Below are 20,854 nucleotides of genomic sequence, written 5' to 3'. Positions count from 1 at the left end.
TCTTTCCTCTTCAGTAGTCGACAAAACTTCATATATTTCCCCCCAATTTTCTTTGCTTTTCTCCTTTCTTCTCCTGTCGAACTCCTGAAGCGCTTGTGTTTACATGGAATCTTATGATGCCTCGCAGATGTCTCAAAGTGCATCACATGCAGTGAATTGCTGTGAAGTGCAGTCACCTGTGCAATGCAGGCAAAAGTGAAGATTGATGCTGTCTATCATCAACAGGCACTGGCAGCCCTCTGATAACTGTCCAAGTGTCCATTTTACATATATGAGGTTAAACAGTCATCATTAGTAGGTTTTTTGAACAGCTTTGCAGCGAAGTGAAGTCTCATAAAATGCATACAGACAGGCACTTTCCAGAAGGGGTCACTGGATAGTGATCAGTCGCAGGAACTTGGCTGACTTTTAACCCCTCTCCTTACTCCTATGGACACTGAAGGCGCATATTGCTGCCCCAACAGAAATCATGAACTCATATCAAACTTGAGTACTTCCAGGTGTGTTACTATAACACATGGCGCATTTACAAGGTGTTCAGTGAGCCCTTGGCTTGTATTTTATGTTTGAGAAGGCCAAATAACTTGAAAATGCAATTAAATAAAAGTTAGGATTGAATCACAATTGTAAAGTTTTCTTCTTATGCTGATTATGTGAAAAGACTTTTTGGAACACCTCTCCCTCAATGTTACTTATATATTGTTTTATTTAAATATATATATTTATATTTGGGTGGTTCCAAGAACTCCAGGGAACCTTGGATGTCAGGGGATATACGAGAATGGATTAGGAAAAAAAGGAGGGCTTTTGGCAGATACAAAAGGCTAAAGACGGAGGAAGCCCTAGAGGAGTACAAAAAGTGCAGGGGGATACTTAAAAAAGAAATTAGGAGATCAAGGAGGGGCCATGAAATAACACTGGCGAGCAAAATAAAGGAAAATCCTAAGATGTTTTATAAGTATATTAAGGGTAAGAGGATGACTAGGGAAAAAATAGGGCCCATTAGGGACAAAAATGGCAATCTGTGTGTGGAGCCGGCAGATGTAGGAGGGGTTCTAAATGAATTTTTTGCATCTGTTTTCACTATGGAGAAGGACGATGTAGACATAGAAATACGGCAGGGGGACTGTGATATACTCGAACATATTAACATCGAGCGGGAGGAGGTATTGGCGGTTTTAGCAGGCCCAGGCCCAGACGAAATGTATCCCAGGCTACTGTGTGAGGCAAAGGAGGAGATTGCGGGGGCTCTGACACATATATTCAGAACCTCTCTGGCCACAGGGGATGTGCCAGAGGACTGGAGAACCGCTAATGTAATACCATTATTCAAGAAGGGGAGTAGGGAAAAACCGGGAAACTACAGGCCAGTGAGCCGAACATCAGTGGTAGGAAAATTATTGGAAAAAATTCTGAAGGACAAAATTAGTCTCCACTTGGAGAAGCAAGGATTAATCAGGGATAGTCAACATGGCTTTGTCAAGGGAAGATCATGTCTGACTAATTTGATTGAATTTTTTGAGGGGGTGACTAGGCGTGTGGATGAGGGTAATGCAGTGGATGTGGTATACATGGATTTCAGTAAGGCCTTCGATAAAGTCCCCCACAGGAGACTGGTCAAGAAGGTACGAGCCCATGGAATCCAGGGTGCCTTGGCACTTTGGATACAAAACTGGCTTAGTGGCAGAAGGCAGAGGGTGATGGTCGAAGGTTGTTTTTGTGACTGGAAGCCTGTGGCCAGTGGGGTACCACAGGGATCGGTGCTGGGTCCCTTGCTGTTTGTGGTCTACATTAATGACTTGGATATGAATGTAAAAGGTATGATCAGTAAGTTCGCTGATGATACAAAGATTGGTAGGGTGGTAAATAGCGAGGAGGATAGCCTCAGTCTGCAGGACGATATAGATGGGTTGGTCAGATGGGCGGAACAGTGGCAAATGGAATTTAACCTGGAAAAGTGCGAGGTGATGCACTTTGGAGGGACTAACAAGGCAAGGGAATACACAATGAATGGGAGGACCCTAGGCAAGACAGAGGGTCAGAGGGATCTTGGTGTGCAAGTTCACAGATCCCTGAAGGCGGCGGAACAGGTAGATAAGGTGGTAAAGAAGGCATATGGGATACTTGCCTTTATTAGCCGAGGCATAGAATATAAGAGCAAGGAGGTTATGATGGAGCTGTATAAAACACTGGTTAGGCCACAGTTGGAGTACTGTGTGCAGTTCTGGTCGCCACACTACAGGAAGGATGTGATCGCTTTGGAGTGGGTGCAGAGGAGATTCACCAGGATGTTACCAGGGCTGGAGCGCTTCAGCTATGAAGAGAGACTGGGAAGATTGGGTTTGTTTTCCTTGGAGCAGAGGAGGCTGAGGGGGGACATGATTGAGGTGTACAAAATTATGAGGGGCACAGATAGGATGGATACTAAGGAGCTTTTTCCCTTCGTTGAGGGTTCTATAACAAGGGGACATAGATTCAAGGTAAAAGGCGGGAGGTTTAGAGGGGATTTGAGAAAGAACTTTTTCACCCAGAGGGTGGTTGGAGTCTGGAACTCACTGCCTGAGAGGGTTGTGGAGGCAGGAACCCTCACAACATTCAAGAAGCATTTGGATGAGCACTTGAAATGCCATAGCATACAAGGCTACGGACCAAATGCTGGAATATGGGATTAGAGTAGACAGGGCTGATGGCCGGCGCGGACACGATGGGCCGAAGGGCCTCTATCCGTGCTGTATAACTCTATGACTCTATGACTCTATATTTATATATATCACTTTATTTGTGAAGTTTATTCCAAGATCTTGTAGGGTCATTGCGCTGCCTTTAGCTGAGAAGACAAATAGATGACTTGCTGCAAGACTCGTCCAATGCTGTTCTGATGCAGTTTGTAAAAGTGTATGGTCACTTTTGGAGTCTCCCCACAGCAGCATGGCTGAGATAATGAACTCAGGGGTGTGGGATTAAACCAACAATTCCCCCACTGCTCCGATTCCAGGGATTAATCCAACAACACATCCCACCAACACTTTTTCCTATTCTTTGTGAAGCTAGCAAGTGAGGGCAATGCCATCCAAATAGAATAATAATTTCACCCCACTGAATAAAATCAGTGCCGTATAATCTAAGCAAAAGTCTTGACACATCTTTCTTTAAAAAAAAGAATCAACTCAACGTCTCACAGTTTGTGCCATTTGTATCTGGCAATTCTGAATAGGGCTGGGAACGGCTGGAGAAAGCAGAGCACGAACGTGAGCTGTCCCTGAGAAATGAACTGATCAGACAGGAGAAACTGGAGCAGCTGGCCCGACGTTTTGACCGCAAGGCACTTATGAGGGAGACGTGGTTGTGTGAGAATCAGCGGCTGGTCTCGCAGGTAAAGAAGCATTCCATTTTATTATAGAAGACATATATACACAAAGAGTAGTTAGTGGGTGGTGCAGCCTTACCACAGGAAACCACTGAGTACAAAAAGGCCTTTTCAATGTTCAAATTGCGCAAATCATAGGTTCCATATACCCATAGAAATTTTAACACCTGTAAATTTCTGATGATAAAACAAAATTTGCAACATGCTCTGGGAGTTAACTAAGAAATGTAATTTATTTTAAAAATGTTATGCACACAACTATACACCTGCATGCAGGCTTTAAAGCTCTGTTTATTACTTTCTCCCAAATTTCAAATCTGTATTTCTCCGCAGGCCACACACTGTATACAGCAAGCAACCAGTGCACATGCCTCTGTCAATGCTGTGTATAACCAGTGGAAGCCTGGGATGCTTCTCTTTCTGATTTCCTTTCCCTCTTTATGTGAAAGCGCCAAATTGCACTGTATGTGACTTTAAGATAGTTTGATGACATTCATGCCTCCCCGCCACCCCCACCCCCCCCCCCCCCAACCCCAGCAAGACTGATATCTGGAGCTCACTAATATGGGAAATCAAGGTTGAATCCAGCATGTAATACCTCCCATAATTATGTTATTTTTCTCATTTTGACACACAACTGTTACTCTGGGCTTTAAAAGGCTGGTGTAAAAGATGTAAAGTGCTGCATAGTTACCAATAGATAAGTGATACATTCAGAAACCTGCATTTGCACCATTCAATACTTTTCATGTAAAATTAAAGTACTTGGGCAGCAAATTGTAAACATGTGATATGTGTAGTAATTGCCATAATTTATCACGTGATGTTGCACACACAATATGTTTTGCCTTGACTATAGAGCAGCCATGTTGTCATACGTACCGTAGATAATTGTATGGAATAGTCATTGCTGTCAAATCTTTCATAACTGCCCATATAAGGCAATCGTGGCTCTCATACACTTCACAGCTAATCATATAAATCGTTGCTGGTTTATTTTCCGAATGGCAGATGAATATAACATTTTCAAAGGGCAATGTAGGGCCAGTTATTTGAAGGAATTGTATTATCGTGTCTTCTGTTTTATTTTCTAATCGTTTCCCAAAACCAACCAGTCTTGCATTCCTTTTACCATGTGTCCATGACAGCTGAAAGGACAGATACGATGGTGAGCATGCTACTTTGGAAATGGGATCAGTATGCAGATGAGCTGAAATGTGCAGCTGTGGTCTGTTCAGCCTGTCATCGTGTAATAAAATGGGAGTGCAGCATAAATCTATTGATTTTACCACCAGAAATTAAAAATTAAGCTGTAAAGCCCATTTTAAATGTTTGGAGATCGACATTATCACCAGTTGAAAATCCCACAGTATGTTCTGTCTCTACCAATCTTTCTATGATTCAAAGGTGGCAAGAAATGTTTTTGGAAGTGAACAGAGAAATCACTGACACTGTATGGAGTTTAGCAGCAATATTAAGCATTAACACAATCGTTAATTTGTTGCCTTAGCTTAGATATATGTTAATAACGAATGTTTTCAATATTGAAGTTTTGATACAATTATTCAAAGTCTGTCATATTGTCTTGTCTTTAACTCCTTGCCCTCACCCAGAGATTTTTCACTAAAAAATATTGTTTTGTGTAGCAGCAATTCAGGATGGTGAAGGCAAAGTATTAATAAAGTTCTTTGTCAGTTTTACTTGAGCAGTGTTTTGCTTTACATCAGTAGATAGTTTATTAGAATCCATCAATCTGGCCAGCTCTACAGGCACAAATTCCTTTCTCGAGTCCTGTATTCTGACATGTTTGTTTTTAAAACAATTGCACTACAGGAACTATTTCAGATTCCAAACACCACTGTACACATTCTAATGCAACTATCTACTAGTGGTTATATTGTCTGGATACACGGGCTCTAGTCTGAACCTTGGGATTTGGAGTTGATTATGACATTTAGCTGTTGAATCATGCATTGATCAGCTCTCCATCCTCTGTCCACCATAGAATCTGTTCATTCAGGCCTTATAACCAGAATAAAGGTGCTTGGTGTTTATTTTTCTTGCATTGCATTGCATTGGATGAGCTGCTGAATGCATATATTTGGTAATTCAGATCTGGAAACAATATGTGTACTCAAGATGTAGTGTATCTTTATGGACTAATATTCTGTTGTGGTCTACATTGTGTTTAGTTTTCATGCTGAATTCTTTTCTGATCCATTTACTACTTCCAGTGGCTGTCTCAATGTGCTGGTGTTTCTGGCTTCTGACGTAGTGCTCTTGCATGTTACCATAAAATGAGATCAAAAAATAATGTATGGATGCTTCAGAATCTTGTCATTCTACTGTAGTGCCAAGCATGTTTTCAATACCTTGACGTTCAAGAGTCTTTTTTCTTTGGTCTGAAAAGTGGCAAAGTTGATGTATGAGCCTGCCGTTTCTTGCAGGATTCAGTCGTAGGAATGTAACTTGTTACTGAGCAATTCCAGTTTCTTATGTATTTATTGTTTAATTTATCCAATTTGTCCACAGGATAACTTTGGCTATGACCTGCCTGCTGTGGAAGCAGCTATGAAGAAGCATGAGGCAATTGAAGCAGACATCGCTGCTTATGAGGAACGTGTGCAGACCCTTGTGGATGTGTCTAAGGAACTGGAGACCGAGAATTACCATGATGTTAAACGTATTAATGCCAGGAAGGACAACATCATGCGACTGTGGGAGTATCTGTTGGAGCTGCTTAATGCTCGGCGAGCAAGGCTGGAAATGAACTTGGCCCTTCAGAAGATTTTCCAGGAGATGCTTCACATCATTGATTGGATGGATGAAATGAAAGTATGCGTTAAAATATGAATTTTTATGCATCCATAATGTGTGCGCACATGTGTTTTACTAGTGGGACAAAGGCAGTGAACGATTAGTTGGATTTTTCAATACTTAAGATGACCAATGCCTCTTTTTTGAAAAATTAAATCGCAATATAACTGTTAGATCCTTTTTAATTGCTCATTTCATTTTCTTTTTTGATATTTTTAAAAACATAACATACAGTAGAGGCACTATCATTACCTTTTCGAACATAACCTTTAACTGCATATATTAATTCAGTTTCCTCCTGCTGTCCAGCTCAGTAACTCCTGCAAGGGAGTAATCAGCAGAGTGCAATTATCATTAGTGTTTATTTGTAACTGATTTCCTTTTTAAAAAAACAAGTACTATTTGCATCACCTGCTCTTTGAAATGTGACTTAATTGTTCTTTCCCATTTTTTATCAGATAAAATAGATCCTTATAATTACAGAAAGCTTGTGGATTTCTTGTAATAAGTAAGGATATGCTGTTTTGTAAGGATGGGAGTATTATACCACACAATGCACAATTTAGTGAATGTGACAGAAATTTGCATGGGTGACATCTGAACTTTGATGCATGTGCCTTAAATATATGTAACATATTTATAATATATGGTTTCAATTGAAGTTTTCAAGGTGTCTACTTGATCTTTAAAAACAGATATCTTTCTGATTCATTATGTATAGCATTACAATGAAATAATGGCTGCCATTTGTATCCTTTAAAAAGCCCAGAAAGCAACATATTGCTTATTAGGCTTATTTTTAGTGGAACCTGTAGGAGGAGAGAAAAACTGGGAAGGAGAAAATAATTAACTTTTTTGCTCTGACCTGATTAAGCAATAAGGATACATGGATAAAGTCAATCTGTTTTTATACTGGAAAATCTGAGGTTCATAAAGTAAACTGACTACAAGTTTACTTAATATTTATAGTACTTAAACAGCAAACTTTTTCCAGTGATACTTGATCTGTTCAGAAGTGCTGAAGATCTTTGTATACATTAATGTTTAACTTATTTTTAAATTTAGAAACAATTACATTTCTAATTGTGTGTGTATATAAGTGCCTTTTCATTGATATTTAGTTATTTTAGAAAGCTAATGAATTCATTTTTCTTTCAGGTGCGACTGCTTTCACAGGATTTTGGTAAACATCTAATGGGTGTCGAGGACCTGCTCCAGAAACATGCGCTGGTGGAAGCTGACATTGCGATTCAGGCGGACAGAGTGAAGTTAGTCAATGCAGGAGCACTTAAGTTTGCTGAAGGGGAAGGTACACATTGATGTTTCCATAAAGTCCTCCACTTCACATACTGTTTAACCCTTTTGTAATCAAACTGGGTAACAAGGGTCATCATATAATTGCCAAAAGCAGCTGCAAGGCATTGATTTTCTGTTTTTGTTGCTGTACCTATTCATGGAGCAGTTTCAATACTGTATGTATATATGTGGGTGTGTATATGTATAATGGGCCAGAATTTATTGTAGCAGGGCATCTAACGGCATCTGCCATTAGTTAGACTTGCCCCTGCACCTTTCAGCTCAAAAAAATTTTCCTCACAAAGTTGCTGAAAGTGCAAGCTGATAACAGTGTAGTGAGGGAAACAGGGCATCTGGGACCTGAGTGAACAGAGCAACCTACAAGGTATTTCCCTAACCAAAGAGATTTAAGGATTGGGAAATAAACACAGGAAGGACTGAGAAGGAGGGTGAATTAAAGGGGGTGAGTTCAATGTCAAATCAGGTACAGAAAGAGAAATAAAGAGAGGGAAAGAAAGATTAGATTAAAAGAGAGAGAGAAAAGTGACAGAAAGGAAAAGTAAGAAATTTAAAATTTCTAATTTCTAAAATCCCCCCAAAAGATTCAAAACCTGAAGGAATGAGACTCCACACTTGTAATAGTTAATTCTTGGTGCCAGAGAGGTTGATTGGCAGTAATTAACAATTATCACGTCGTTGAAAGGGTAATCACGCAACTAATTACTAGCCCTAAATATCTGCGGCAGGTTTAGTTCGTATCTTCCGGGCAAATACAGCAACTTCACGCCATTCAATGCACGTCAGTGGTGAGACAGACAGCGAGATGCCGTTTTTGCGAAGCTAACGGCGGAGTGGCGCAACTCAGACAGCAACTTTAGGATATTTGCATTTAACCGCGCATCTGCTCCTTGCCTGAAGTTGCTGTACCATTTACGCAAAGATAACGGTGAGCGCCAATAGCCTCACCGTTACTTTGACAGCAGATTTTGGCCCTGTATATATATCAATAGAACTTGCACTTGTATAGCGCCTTTCATGACTTCAGGACATCTCACAGCCTATTAAGTAGAGTTTGAAGTATAGTCACCGTTGTATTGCTGGGAATTGCGGTAGCCAATTTGCGCACAGCAAGGTCCCACAAACAGCATGAAATAATGACTGGATAATCTATTTTAGTGGTGTTGGTTGAGGGATAAATATTGGCCCAACACTGGGGAGAACTCCCCCGCTCTTCTTCGAATAGTACCATGGGATCTTTTACGTCCACCTGAGAGAGCAGATGGGGCCTCGGTTTAACGTCTTATCTGAAATACAGCACCCCATGTTACATATTACTCATCAAGTTTGGGGAATAGGCCAATTCTCAATTTCTCCCACACCCTCCCAGGTCAGGTATAGCTTGCGTTTGGCACACAATCAAACTCCTCTTCTGCACCAAGAATATGTCCCTTACTTCACCATTATAATATTCAATTTACCACATCAGGTATCTTTGTGGACTTTGAGCAGGATTGCTATTTTGGTGCCAGTTGGTACCAAAATGTGAGCAGTTGAAGATCGGGAACTTGGGCCTACTAGATTAAGACTGCCTGAACTCATTTCACTTCATACCCTTACATCCAGAAAAAAAAAGATTTAGATTCCATCAGTCTGGACTAGATCTGGGCTTCCAGAGGTGAAAGTACAGTTTTGTTACTTAGTATTAAAAGTGGAAAATCTAGCATCCTTTTTCTTGTCTGATGTTGGCAGTGACATGGAGCTGCATGGCGTCTAGAATATATTCTGAGGATGGGCAAAGTCACAATGGGAAAACAATGATGGGAAAGGGTTAATGAAGTCTTCAGTTTTTTTGTTGACCAGAGTTGCTCGTGGTTTGGTTTGTCTAATTTTTTAGTTATCTTAATATTGAATTTCTAAAATATAAAGTTTGACACTGGATGTCTCAAAAAGGTATCCTGTTTGTAGAGGCGGAAGATGTGGGTATGGTTCTTAATGCGTCTGACTTCACAAAAGAGGGGGACATGCAGACAGTGTAGTTAAGGAGAAGGAGTGTGAAATATTGGATGGGATAAACATAGTGAGAGAGGAAATATTAAGGAGTTTAGCATCTTTGAAAGTAGATAAGTCGGCAGGCCCGGATGAAATGTATCCCAGGATGTTAAGAGAAGCAAGGAAGGAAATAGCGGAGGCTCTAACCATCATTTTCCAAACCTCTCTGGCTACAGGTGTGGTACTGGAGGACTGCTGAGGTTGTACCATTGTTCAAAACGTGAGAAAGGGATAGACCGAGTATTTACTGGTCAGTCAGTCGATGATGGGCAAATTATTGGAAAAAATTCTGAGGGACAGTGTTAATCGTCATTTAGAAAGGCATGAATTAATCAAGGACAGTCAGCATGGATTTGTTAAGGGAAGGTCATGTCTGACTAACTTGATTGAATTTTTTGAGGCGTTAACAAGGAGGGTCGACAAGGGTTGCGCATTTGATGTAGTCTACATGGATTTTAGCAAGGCTTTTGACAAGGTCCCACATGGCAGACTGGTCAGAAAAGTAAAAGCCCATGGGATCCAAGGGAAAGTGGAAGTTGGATCCAAAATTGGCTCAGTGGCAGGAAGCAAAGGGAATTAATCGACAGGTGTTTTTGTGACTGGAAGGCTGTTTCCAGTGGGGTTCTGCAGGGCTCAGTACTAGGTCCCTTGCTTTTTGTGGTATATATCAATAATTTAGACTTAAATATAGGGAACATGATTAAGAAGTTTGCAGATGATACAAAAATTGGCCGTGTGGTTGATAGTGAGGAAGAAAGCAATGGACTGGTCAGGTGGGCAGAAAAGTGGCAAATGGAATTCAATCCAGAGAAGTGTGAGGCAATGCATTTGTGGAGGGCAAACAAGGCACGGGAATACACAATAAATGGTAGGAAACTGAGAAGTTTAGAGGAACAGAGGGACCTTGGAGTACAAATCCACAGATCCCTGAAGCTAGCAGGACAGGTAGATAAGATGGTTAAGAAGGCAAATGGGATACTTTCCTTTATTAGCCGAGGCACAGAATATAAGAGCAGGGAGGTTATGCTAGAATTGTATAAAACGCTAGTTAGAGAATTGCGTTAAGTTCTGGTCACCACATTACAGGGAAGATGTGATTGCACTAGAGAGGGTACAGAGGTGATATAGGATGTGTTGCCAGGAATTTTAGCTATGAGGAAAGCTTGGATATGCTGGGGCTGTTTTCTTTGGAACTGAAGAGGGGAGATTTAATTGAGGTGTTTAAAATTATGAAGGGCCTAGATAGAGTGGATAGGAAGGACCTTTTTCCCTTAGCAGAAAGGTCACCAACCAGGGGGCATAGATTTAAAGTAAATGGTAGAAGGATTAGAGGGAAGTTGCGGATAAATGTTTTCACCCAGAGGGTGGTGGGGGTCTGAAACTCTCTGCCTGAAAGGTTGGTAGAGGCAGAAATCCGAATTGCATTTAAAATTATTTGGCTTTGCACTTGAAGTGCTGTAACCTACAAGGCTACGGACCAAGAACTGGAAAGTGGGATTAGGCTGGATTGCTCTTTTTTGGCTGGCACAGACACAATGGGCTGAATGGCCTCGTTCTGTGCCGTAAATTTCTCTGATGAAATAAAGTGCAACATTACATCAGTTCACATCATGCAATTTAATTTCAAGAACTTGCTGTCCCATAATATTTGCTGCCAGTGACAATCCCCCCAAAATCTGCTGAACAGATTAAAATGACCCTATCAGCTTGACCTGGTCAAGTTATAAGGAGTGTAGTTTAAAGACCTAATTTATCCAGGGGTCAGATGACACTGACAAATTGCATGGAGCTTACTCATTCAGCTTAAGGTGTCCTCTGAATCTTGATATGTTACTGACTTGTTGCCTGTCCTTCTTCCTGTGTTATCCTATATATAAGCTTCAAGCCGTTGTATTGCTCCATATGTGAATACGCCATCCTTTGTGCTATTATATTGTACTCCAGACATTTTGTCATCCTGCGATTACGGCTTAGCAGAGGTAGAGTCAAATCATTCTAAAGCTTTCAGCTAACTAAAAATTGATTTTTTTTTTCCATGTCTTTGGGAGACCAAGTTAAGTTAACTGCCACAGCATTTTCAACAAGTGAACCTCTGATTATCTGTGAATCGCTTTTCCAGGTTACACACCTTGTGATCCCAATGTGATCAGGGATCGTGTCAACCATCTGAAACTGTGTTATGAGGAGCTTTGTGTATTGGCAGCTGACCGGAAAGCCCGTCTTGAGCAGTCCCGTCGTGTTTGGAGGTTTTTCTGGGAGATGGCAGAAACCGAGGGCTGGATTAGAGAAAGAGAGCAGATCTTCTCTTCGCAGGATTATGGGAAAGATATTACCAGCATTGTGATTCTGCAAAACAAGCATAAGGCACTAGAGGATGAGTTGGGTGGTCTCAGCACTCATCTGCAGCAGACAGTTAAGGAAGGCCGTGACATGATTGCAGAGAAACACTTTGCTTCACCTGAGATCAAGAAACGAATAGAGGAAGTCCTTGGTATGTGGAAGGATCTGGAGGAGTTGGCTGCTTTCCGCAAGCAAAATCTCCAGGATGCACAAAACTTCTTCCAGTTCCAAGTGGATGCTGATGATGTCAAAACTTGGTTACAGGACACTTATCGCATCATGTCTTCAGATGACATAGGTCACGATGAATTTTCAACACAAACTCTGGTGAAGAAACACAGAGACCTTACAGATGAAATCATGAAGTATGGGACAGCTATTGATGCTCTGAATAAACAGCTACAGAGCCTTCCAGATGAATTCAGGAAATTACCAGAGATAAGGGACCAACAGAGGGAGATAAAGGAGCTATATGTAGATCTTGTGGCTCTAGCGGATCTACGGAGGCAGCATTTGCAGGATGACCTTGCTCTCTATATAATGTTTAGTGAAGCTGATGCATGTGAATTATGGATGAATGAGAAGGAGAAGTGGCTGGAGGGAATAGAGATTCCAAAGAAACTAGAGGATCTGGAAGTAGTGCAGCACAGGTACAACCTGAAAACTCAATAGATTCATTTATTTACCTTGTATATTCATTACTGTTGTTGTTTGTCAATATTCTCACAGATCTTCAACCGTTTTAATTGACTATTGGGAGAGCTATGCCTACCATGGGGTTGTAATTACCCTGAATGACACAGTTAAAATTTTGAGTGTTTGGAAAGTGCACATGATCCAACCGATGGATGCTTCATAATGAATGAACCTAATTGAATTCATGAATTAATGATTCAAAGTTATTAATAGTGTGCAAATGAATTGACAGGGAACAAACCACTTTAGAGTTATGCTTGCTACTAATCTCTGTCTTCACTTCAACCCCCTTCCCCCATATCAACTTATACAGTTGACCTCTTTGTATATCTCGAACCGTATTTTGTCACTTTTTTTTAGCTTATGCTACCCTCTATTTAATTTAACGCAACTGAGCTTGATTGCAAAACAGTAATCTAATTATAGCAGATTATGAGACGATCAAATGACATAATAAACCAGAGTAAACAAGCTTGAATAGCTTAGAACCTGCATATGAACCCGAGCTTGGGTTACAGCCTTGTAACCATTCTCTAGTATTTCTTATAGATTATAATATTTCCTGTTCTGATTTTATTCAGGGGGAGGTATTCTTTGATGAGTTCTCTGCTGGCTGCACCTGTCAGTATGAATGCTGATTGTTAGTGCAATTCATGCTTACTGAGGCTATTCATTAGAATGGAGAAGGATAAGGCTGGAGTCTTAAAAGAGATTTTGAAAATTATGAAAAATTTTGAAAGGGTAAATAGTGAAAAATTGTTTCCACTGATTGGCGAAACAGAAACGAAGAGGCATAAATTCAGGATTATCATTAGCAGAACCAAGAGAGCAGTTGGAAAAAAATCAGTTGACACGAGTGGTTGTTAGAATATGGAATACTTTGTCACAAGTGGCTATTAAAGCAGAGACCATTTAAAAGGAAATTAGATAAGTATTTGAAAAGGAAGAATAAAAAGGGTTTTAAGAAAATGTCAGGGAAATAGCACTCTGGTAGATAGCTCCAGTTGAAGGGCTAGGCCAGGACAGACACAAGTTGAAGGCCGGCTTCCTGTCCTGTAATTTTTATGATTTTAAATCCGAGATGTTTGATGATTAGGCAGAGGAATAGTAAAGTTATTATTGTAGGTTTAGCCAAAGTTAATCTGCTGCTCATTACCGCAAAATTTACATGCAATACAAACTATATAGGCATTAATGGAGTGGTTACAAGCCAGTGATATCATCATATGATTCAGGTGCATTAAAAATTGTAAGGGTGCTATTTGAATTGTTTGCAACATTATCAGAACCCCAAAATGGGATTACAGCTTTGAAATCATTGTCCAATACCCATTAATTTTTAGTGCTTGGGAGATTTATGACCAGTCACGATGGAGACACTGAAGGGTAGTGCATTTTGTCGTTGATACATAATGAGCAGCATACTAAACTATTGTGATGTAGTCGCTGCAAGTTAATTGAGTGATAATCAGCTGCACCTTCGCAAGAAATGATGTAATTAATATGCGTTATAATATGCTAATAATAATTTTATATTAAGTATCTTGGCAAAAATGCCATCTAGCTCGTTGTGATTTATAAAGGTATGTCATAATCTACATTACTTAATGCTTCCTTATACTTTTTTTAGATTTGAAACCCTGGAACAGGAAATGAACAATTTGGGATCTCGGATCACTGAAGTAAATCATGCAGCTAACCACCTGGTAGATAGTGGCCACCCCAGTACGCAAGAAATTAAAGAATGTCAGGATCGTGTGAACAGCAGGTACACCCTTCATTGGTTGCCATTCACCACACATAGTGGGCAGGATTCATAAGTGGTTTGTTGACCTGGGAAGTAACATTCAGAACCTAAGAAGAGGATGAGAAAAAAACTATTCAACCCATTTAATTCTATGTAAAGGATCCACTCAGAGATTATTTCCCTCTTCCACGTTTGGTGCCAAACCTGTTCCCTTTACTGGACAGGCCGATTTCTCTTTTAAATTATTCAATTGAATCTCAATTCGTTGCATTAAGTGAATGCCTTTTTATGTTTTTCCCATTGGGCATGTATTTCACTCTTTTCTCCAGTAGTCAGATGGCCTAATTACAGATCTCTGCCAAAGATGTTTTTGAACTAGCTCCAAGGATATGTGTTAAAAGTGGCTTAGGATAACTAGTGAGAAAATACCATTTGGCCTAACAAGCCCACTTCATCCAGAGTCCATAAATAATCATTCTATCATAGATCTTTCTCCTAATGACACCACCAACTGTTGCTCCCCTACTTGAAGGAACAGTAAGTTGCTTCCCAACCTTACTTGGGGGGGGGGGGAAGGAATCAAATAGTGCCATTGAAATCTCTATAGACCTCAATCCCTTTCTCAGCAGATATTGATGCAGCTTCCTTTTAAAGGTGTTAGCTGATCTGAATCAACTATGTTCTCTGATGGTCTGTTCCACATATCTAATACTTTAGCCTACTGAGTCTTCTGAGGCATGTTACAAATGTCCTCTGAAAGTCTAGATATCCAATATCCACCATGCTGAACTAATCCATCCACTCTGCTACATCCTGAACATGTTTATGAATTGCGGGCTGCTTTATGCCGCAGTAGGTAAAACACACAAAACAATGAGAATGATGAGAGCTGTTCGATACAGTCAGTGCAACTTTTTTTCACATACTATTACAAAAATAAAGAAGATGAGAGCCCCAGTCCACTCCAGTGAGTCAGCTAACGTCAGTTTGCTCCCTTTTCAGCCTTCAATTCGAACCCCTGGTGGTGTCTGTGTTCTGATTTTTAAAAGCCTCTCTTACAGCCCCTACACAAGTCATAAAAGGTTTCCAACTCCAAGGTGCAAAGTGTCACTCTGAATAACCAGATATGGATAATGATTACTTGGGTCTCAGAGAACTTCCTATCTCACATTATAATTACCATCCGTTTGTCCACCGATCCGCAAATCAGCAAGAGGCTGTCTTGAGAAGCTAAGCCTGTTTGAGGCAAGCTTTTGCTAAAAGAGACACATCCCAATGTAGGTCATGTCAAAATCCTTTCTGTGAAAAAGTGGCCAATGAATCCCAAACTGTGACACCCCAACAGAGACTTGGTGGAACACCACTCACCACATCTTCCTGTAAATACTTGCCTGTGTTCTTATCACATGATACAGATAGGTGTACTTTCTTTTTTCTAAACTGGGGTGAGTGGGGGTGATGGGAGGTACCTGATGGTACCGATTGAGAAGCATGGATGTACTAATGAATCTTCTCAGCTAACTTGTCCCGGGTGGACCAGACTGAGACTTCTGTGGGGCTAGTGCACTCTATGCCTATAAACACATTTCATGGTTTTGGTTTTGTTGTGAAAATTAATAGAAAAACAAAATTCTGTGTTTCATTGCCACACAGATTTTTTTTTAAAAAGCCAAAATAACAGTCCTTAACAAAAGAAGTATTAGCTGTAAAAATTCTTTATTTTAATGGTGATACTTGTTCTAAAGTTGCTTTCAGCATGTATTGAGGTGGCTGTCTTCTGCTCAACAGATTTCAGTTGACAGCATAGCAACTCTGGGCTAATTTTATTCAATGTCTATATTGCTAAGTAGCTGTGTGCATGAATATGGTAGAACATGTGGTCAAAGAGCTGTCAAGTCCCAAGATGTAAATCATGCTTCATAATAATCCAATCAAGTGTATTACTGAAATGTCATCTGCTTTAAGTTAAACATAAGCTTTCTGTAAATACAGCAGAACCTGTCCATATCACTGTGATATTGAGAAGCAGTTTAATGGGTCTGTGCATTAACAACTCTCAAACAATGATTATTTTAATTTTAGTAAGGATTCATTGTTGAGTTAGGCACCACTGCATTGCCCAACATAATAGCTGTGTTACAGCTTTCACTGTTAAACAGTTGAAGAACCAGGAAAATTGATCTCATAAGCAAGACTATGAATAATTAATTGACTCTGCTTTCCTTGACTAGATTTATTGTTTAGGTGAACTCTAGCACTTTTAGTATAAGCACTATTATTTATCACCTGTTAGTGATTTACTGATCCTAAGGTGTCTTTGCATTGTGAGGTAAGAAATGAAAATTTCATGTGTGTCAAAAATATAAATGAAAACATCACTGGTATTGAAGGACTGGTGAGGTTCTGTGGGGTACTGGGGGTTCAGTTCCCTGCACAGTGAGTTTCTAACTTCACACCAAGTAGATGCCAAGGCAGAGGTAAATTAGATAGATTGTCACCCACACTGTTCTTGCATGCCTCCGTGCACATGGTTGGAGGGGAAAACTATCAGAGATCTGACAGATCATTACTTCTTCATCCTCTTTGCCGAACTGTGGTTTAAAGTGTGAGAAGACCTAGCCATGATGCCAGCTGGTGAAAGATTGGCATAGAGAATGCTTGCGCCAGTGTAAAATGACCATGTTGGCATTGCCATAAATAACTGATCCCCAACCTAAACAACAACAGAAATCAAAGCATAAACCAAAAGAAGTTTATGAAAATCATTTTGATTTACTGTTTTAAGAAAGATTATTTACTGTGAAATTTGATCTTTTAATTTTAGTGGATTCTTTTCTATTTGACATTCATGTTTCTGTATAATAATAATCTTTGATGCTTTTTGCAGATGGATGATGTTCCAGAAGTTAGTCGAGATGAAAAAGAACAATACGGACTCTGCATTAAGTCTTCAGAATTATTGTCTCGAGTGTGATGAGACCAAAGTCTGGATCCGTGAGAAAACCAAACTCATTGAATCAACTCAGGAGTTGGGAAAAGACTTAGCCGGTGTCATGGCCATTCAAAGAAAGCTGTGTGGAATAGAGAGAGATCTGGCTGCCATAGAATCAAGGCTTCCAGAGTTGCAGGAGGAGGCCCATGCATTGGCAGATGAGCATCCTAAGCATGCTGCCGATATCTTGAATAGGCTTAAGGAAATCAATGATGTCTGGGATGAACTGAAACACACTCTTCAAGGTCGTGAGGAGTCGCTTGGTGAGGCCACAAAACTGCAGAAATTCCTGCAAGATTTGGATGACTTTCAGTTGTGGCTATCCAAATCACAAAAAGCTATTGCTTCTGAAGATGTGCCAAACTCCTTGCCCGAAGCAGAAGCACTCCTCAGGCAACATAATGCCATAAAAACTGAGGTAAATCATTATGAGGAAGATTACCAGAAGGTCAGAGACACTGGAAAAATGATAACACAGGAAGAAACAGACCCACAGTTTCAAATATTAGAGCAGCGATTGAAAGGTTTGGACACTGGTTGGAATGAACTTCAGCAGATGTGGGAAAACAGAAAAGATCTTCTCTCTCAGTCGCATGGATATCAGCAGTTCCTCAGGGACAGCAAACAAGCAGATGGCATTCTCAGCAATCAGGTACTTGATTATGCAATAACACTACAAGCTTGGTGTTCATGTGAAGTGCTTTCAGCTGCCCATTGAAGTTAAACTTGTGTAATATAAATTGGACGTTAGGACCAAAATGACTCTGAAGCAAAGCAAAGTTAGAAAACTTACCTCCAGAGAGTTCTATTCCACTTTGTTTCAGTATCACGTTGAGCCTGATTCTGGAAGCAGGCACGAGGAATACAGCATCAGTGTGAAGCAAAACCACTTTGAAGTGATGTTACATTTTTAGTGTAAATGCACCCTTAATCTTTTTTTTTGACTAACAGGACAAAATGGGATACTGATTACTTTTTTGGGAACTCAAAAGAAGGTTAAGGGATGAAGATCTTTTATTGATTTGGGCCACGGAAATATGGTAGACAACAGAGCAAATTTATTGGTACTTTTAGGAATGCCTTGACAAGCTATTCTGCCTCCAATTGCAGCATATCATTCTTCAATGTATTGCATTTTATAAATTTAATTAAGAGTATCTTTACACAGTAGAGTCTTATCTGCTGGGATCTTGACTTGGATGTATGTCTGAAATCTTTTTTCCAATGATAACAACAAAAAAAAATCTTAGATATTTAAAACGTTAACCAGGCTGGTTTTCTTCAGTTCTGCATTGCAGTGTTAGGCCTCATCTTTAGGGCTAAAGCTAATTATATATAAAGTCAAAAAATGGGTACTGCTGAATAAATTTCAAAAAGACTGATAGTAAGAAGAAAATAATTCCATTGCAATTAATCACTGCATTTTCTGATACAGTCTCCGATTACATATCATTCCCTTTGAATGAGCAACCATTATTTTTTAAGAATCGAATTCTCTTGACTTCATTGTCATAGATTTAACCACATGCCTCCTGAAGTAAGAGTTGTGGCATTTATTTTTGAAATTGGGAACATGCTAATCTGTAAATGGCATGGCAGGACTGAACAATTAATGTAAGCATATTTGTGAATGGCATGCATTTTTCAAAAGCTTTAGAAAGAAAATAAAAGGGTGAGAGGATTAAATATACGACTAGGTGTATACTCTGGATTGAGAGGAAAGGTCACTGGGCAGGTCTCTCTCAGCTCTTGTGTGCCTTAAATCAATTGGTTAGATAGTGGCAATGGCAGAGAGTGGGAGCAGGTAACCAATCACTAATCATCTTCATAATTGCACATGGTGCAGGGGACTTAAAGAGGGAAATTTAAATTGAGGGAACGAGAAGGACAAATTTAATTAAGCTTTCACGTCTAAAGTGATGTACAAATCTTCCGAGAAAATGTTTTTGGATAAACTATGACATTTTCTACAGGAATACAATTTAGTGCATGTTGAAATGCCAAACACACTGGAAGCAGCTGAAGGTGCTATCAAGAAACACGAGGAATTTACGACAACCATGGATGCCAATGAAGACAAAATCATTGGGACAATCGAGGGAGGAGAAAAGCTCATCAATGATGGAAATATTTTTAAAGACAAGGTGCTTGACAAAGTCAAATCTATCGATGAAAGGTAAAAAATGAACGTTCAGAGCACAGGGCTCACAGGATATATTGTTAAAAGATACTGCTGGCTTTTAGTGTTCCAGTTCTAATGTGATTCTGTTGCTGCTCCAGGTACAAAAAAAATAAGAAAGGGGCAAAAGAGGTGGCAGCACATCTAAAAGACAACCGTGATCTTCAGCATTTCCTACAGAATTGCAAAGAGGTATGTAACCACATTAACACATGATTAACACATTTATCATTCAAGGTTTATTCAGATAATAATTCAAGCTGCTTCTCATAAATAACTGCAATCTTATTTTTAAATTCTATATCATCTCTTAAAACTACTATTTTGTTTGGAGCCTGGGGATCTTTGAATTTAAGGGCGGCACAGTGGATATGGAATTCAAACATACCATGCTACGGGGTGGGAGGTTGCGGGTTTGTACCAATTATTTCATACATGATGAATTTCCGGCTCTCATTGTGTTGCTAAGCAGGCAGCCAGGGGGCTTTCTCACTGCTTTCCGCAAACTGTGTGTTCTTTGCACTGTCAGGGACTACCCCAACTTTATGGAGGGAAAGATGGAGGTAAATAAGTATTGATTAAATTTCCAACAAGATGAAGTTCTCTGAAGTTTCTCACTGACCCCTCCGCAAAATATAACCCAACTGTACAGGATATCGATCAACAATATTCATTATTTCTGACCATGTTTGCACACTGACATTCTCCAGATCTTAACCGGACTGGAACAATCATAGACTATTTGATCATCTATAACTACTTATCCTTATTCAGCCATGTCATTTAGCAGGTATTCACCCAGCTCCTTTCTCTATGAGTGGACCAAGATAGCATTAACTCTGAACAAGGACATTTAATGATATGTATATGATACAACTCTGTGAGAGAGAGGAAAAAAATCCCTTAATCCTTCGTCTTGGCTGAGGTTTGATGGTTTTGCCCTTGAATCCTTCGATCGCAGATTAAGTTAAATAGTCTATCTCTTTGACATGGCTGTGGCAGTATGTTCATCCATACATGAGTCAAACCACAGTATATTCCTAAAAAATTTGTCTCAGCGATTGTCATTGTTGGTTAGATCGAGTTCAGGATTCTGTCTTCTATTGTGCTAAATTCTTCCAGGCCAATAGTACATCTGGAAATTGTTCACTACCTGTTTCTGCTTCCAGCTTACTTTCTGGATCAATGAGAAGATGCTAACAGCTCAGGACACCTCTTATGATGAAGCTCGCAACCTTCACACAAAATGGCAGAAACACCAAGCATTTATGGCTGAGCTGGCATCAAACAAGGAATGGCTGGACAAAAGTGACCAGGTGAAACAGAGCTTAGAAATGAGAATGAGTACTGAAGGCTTTTGACAATGCTGTC

At 39.9% G+C, this 20,854-nt stretch overlaps 1 protein-coding gene across 4 annotated transcripts in view; it reads left to right on the top strand.

Annotated features, from left to right (window-relative positions):
- The window catches only part of LOC137326330 (spectrin beta chain, non-erythrocytic 1-like), a 269,969-nt gene that overhangs the window by 166,502 nt on the left and 82,613 nt on the right, over positions 1 to 20,854 (top strand). For all 4 annotated transcript variants that reach the window (XM_067991316.1, XM_067991314.1, XM_067991315.1 and 1 more), the window contains 9 exons: positions 3,215 to 3,373; positions 5,900 to 6,202; positions 7,343 to 7,493; positions 11,649 to 12,519; positions 14,196 to 14,333; positions 17,200 to 17,956; positions 19,278 to 19,480; positions 19,585 to 19,675; positions 20,653 to 20,799. In XM_067991316.1, the coding sequence (XP_067847417.1) occupies positions 3,215 to 3,373; positions 5,900 to 6,202; positions 7,343 to 7,493; positions 11,649 to 12,519; positions 14,196 to 14,333; positions 17,200 to 17,956; positions 19,278 to 19,480; positions 19,585 to 19,675; positions 20,653 to 20,799 (2,820 nt within the window). The remainder of the gene's footprint in view (positions 1 to 3,214; positions 3,374 to 5,899; positions 6,203 to 7,342; positions 7,494 to 11,648; positions 12,520 to 14,195; positions 14,334 to 17,199; positions 17,957 to 19,277; positions 19,481 to 19,584; positions 19,676 to 20,652; positions 20,800 to 20,854) is intronic.

This window comes from Heptranchias perlo, chromosome 10, assembly GCF_035084215.1.
Source record: "Heptranchias perlo isolate sHepPer1 chromosome 10, sHepPer1.hap1, whole genome shotgun sequence".
Lineage (NCBI taxonomy): Eukaryota > Metazoa > Chordata > Chondrichthyes > Hexanchiformes > Hexanchidae > Heptranchias > Heptranchias perlo.
The sequence above is the reverse complement of the archived record's forward strand: the minus strand, read 5'-3'. Positions and strand labels throughout refer to the sequence as shown.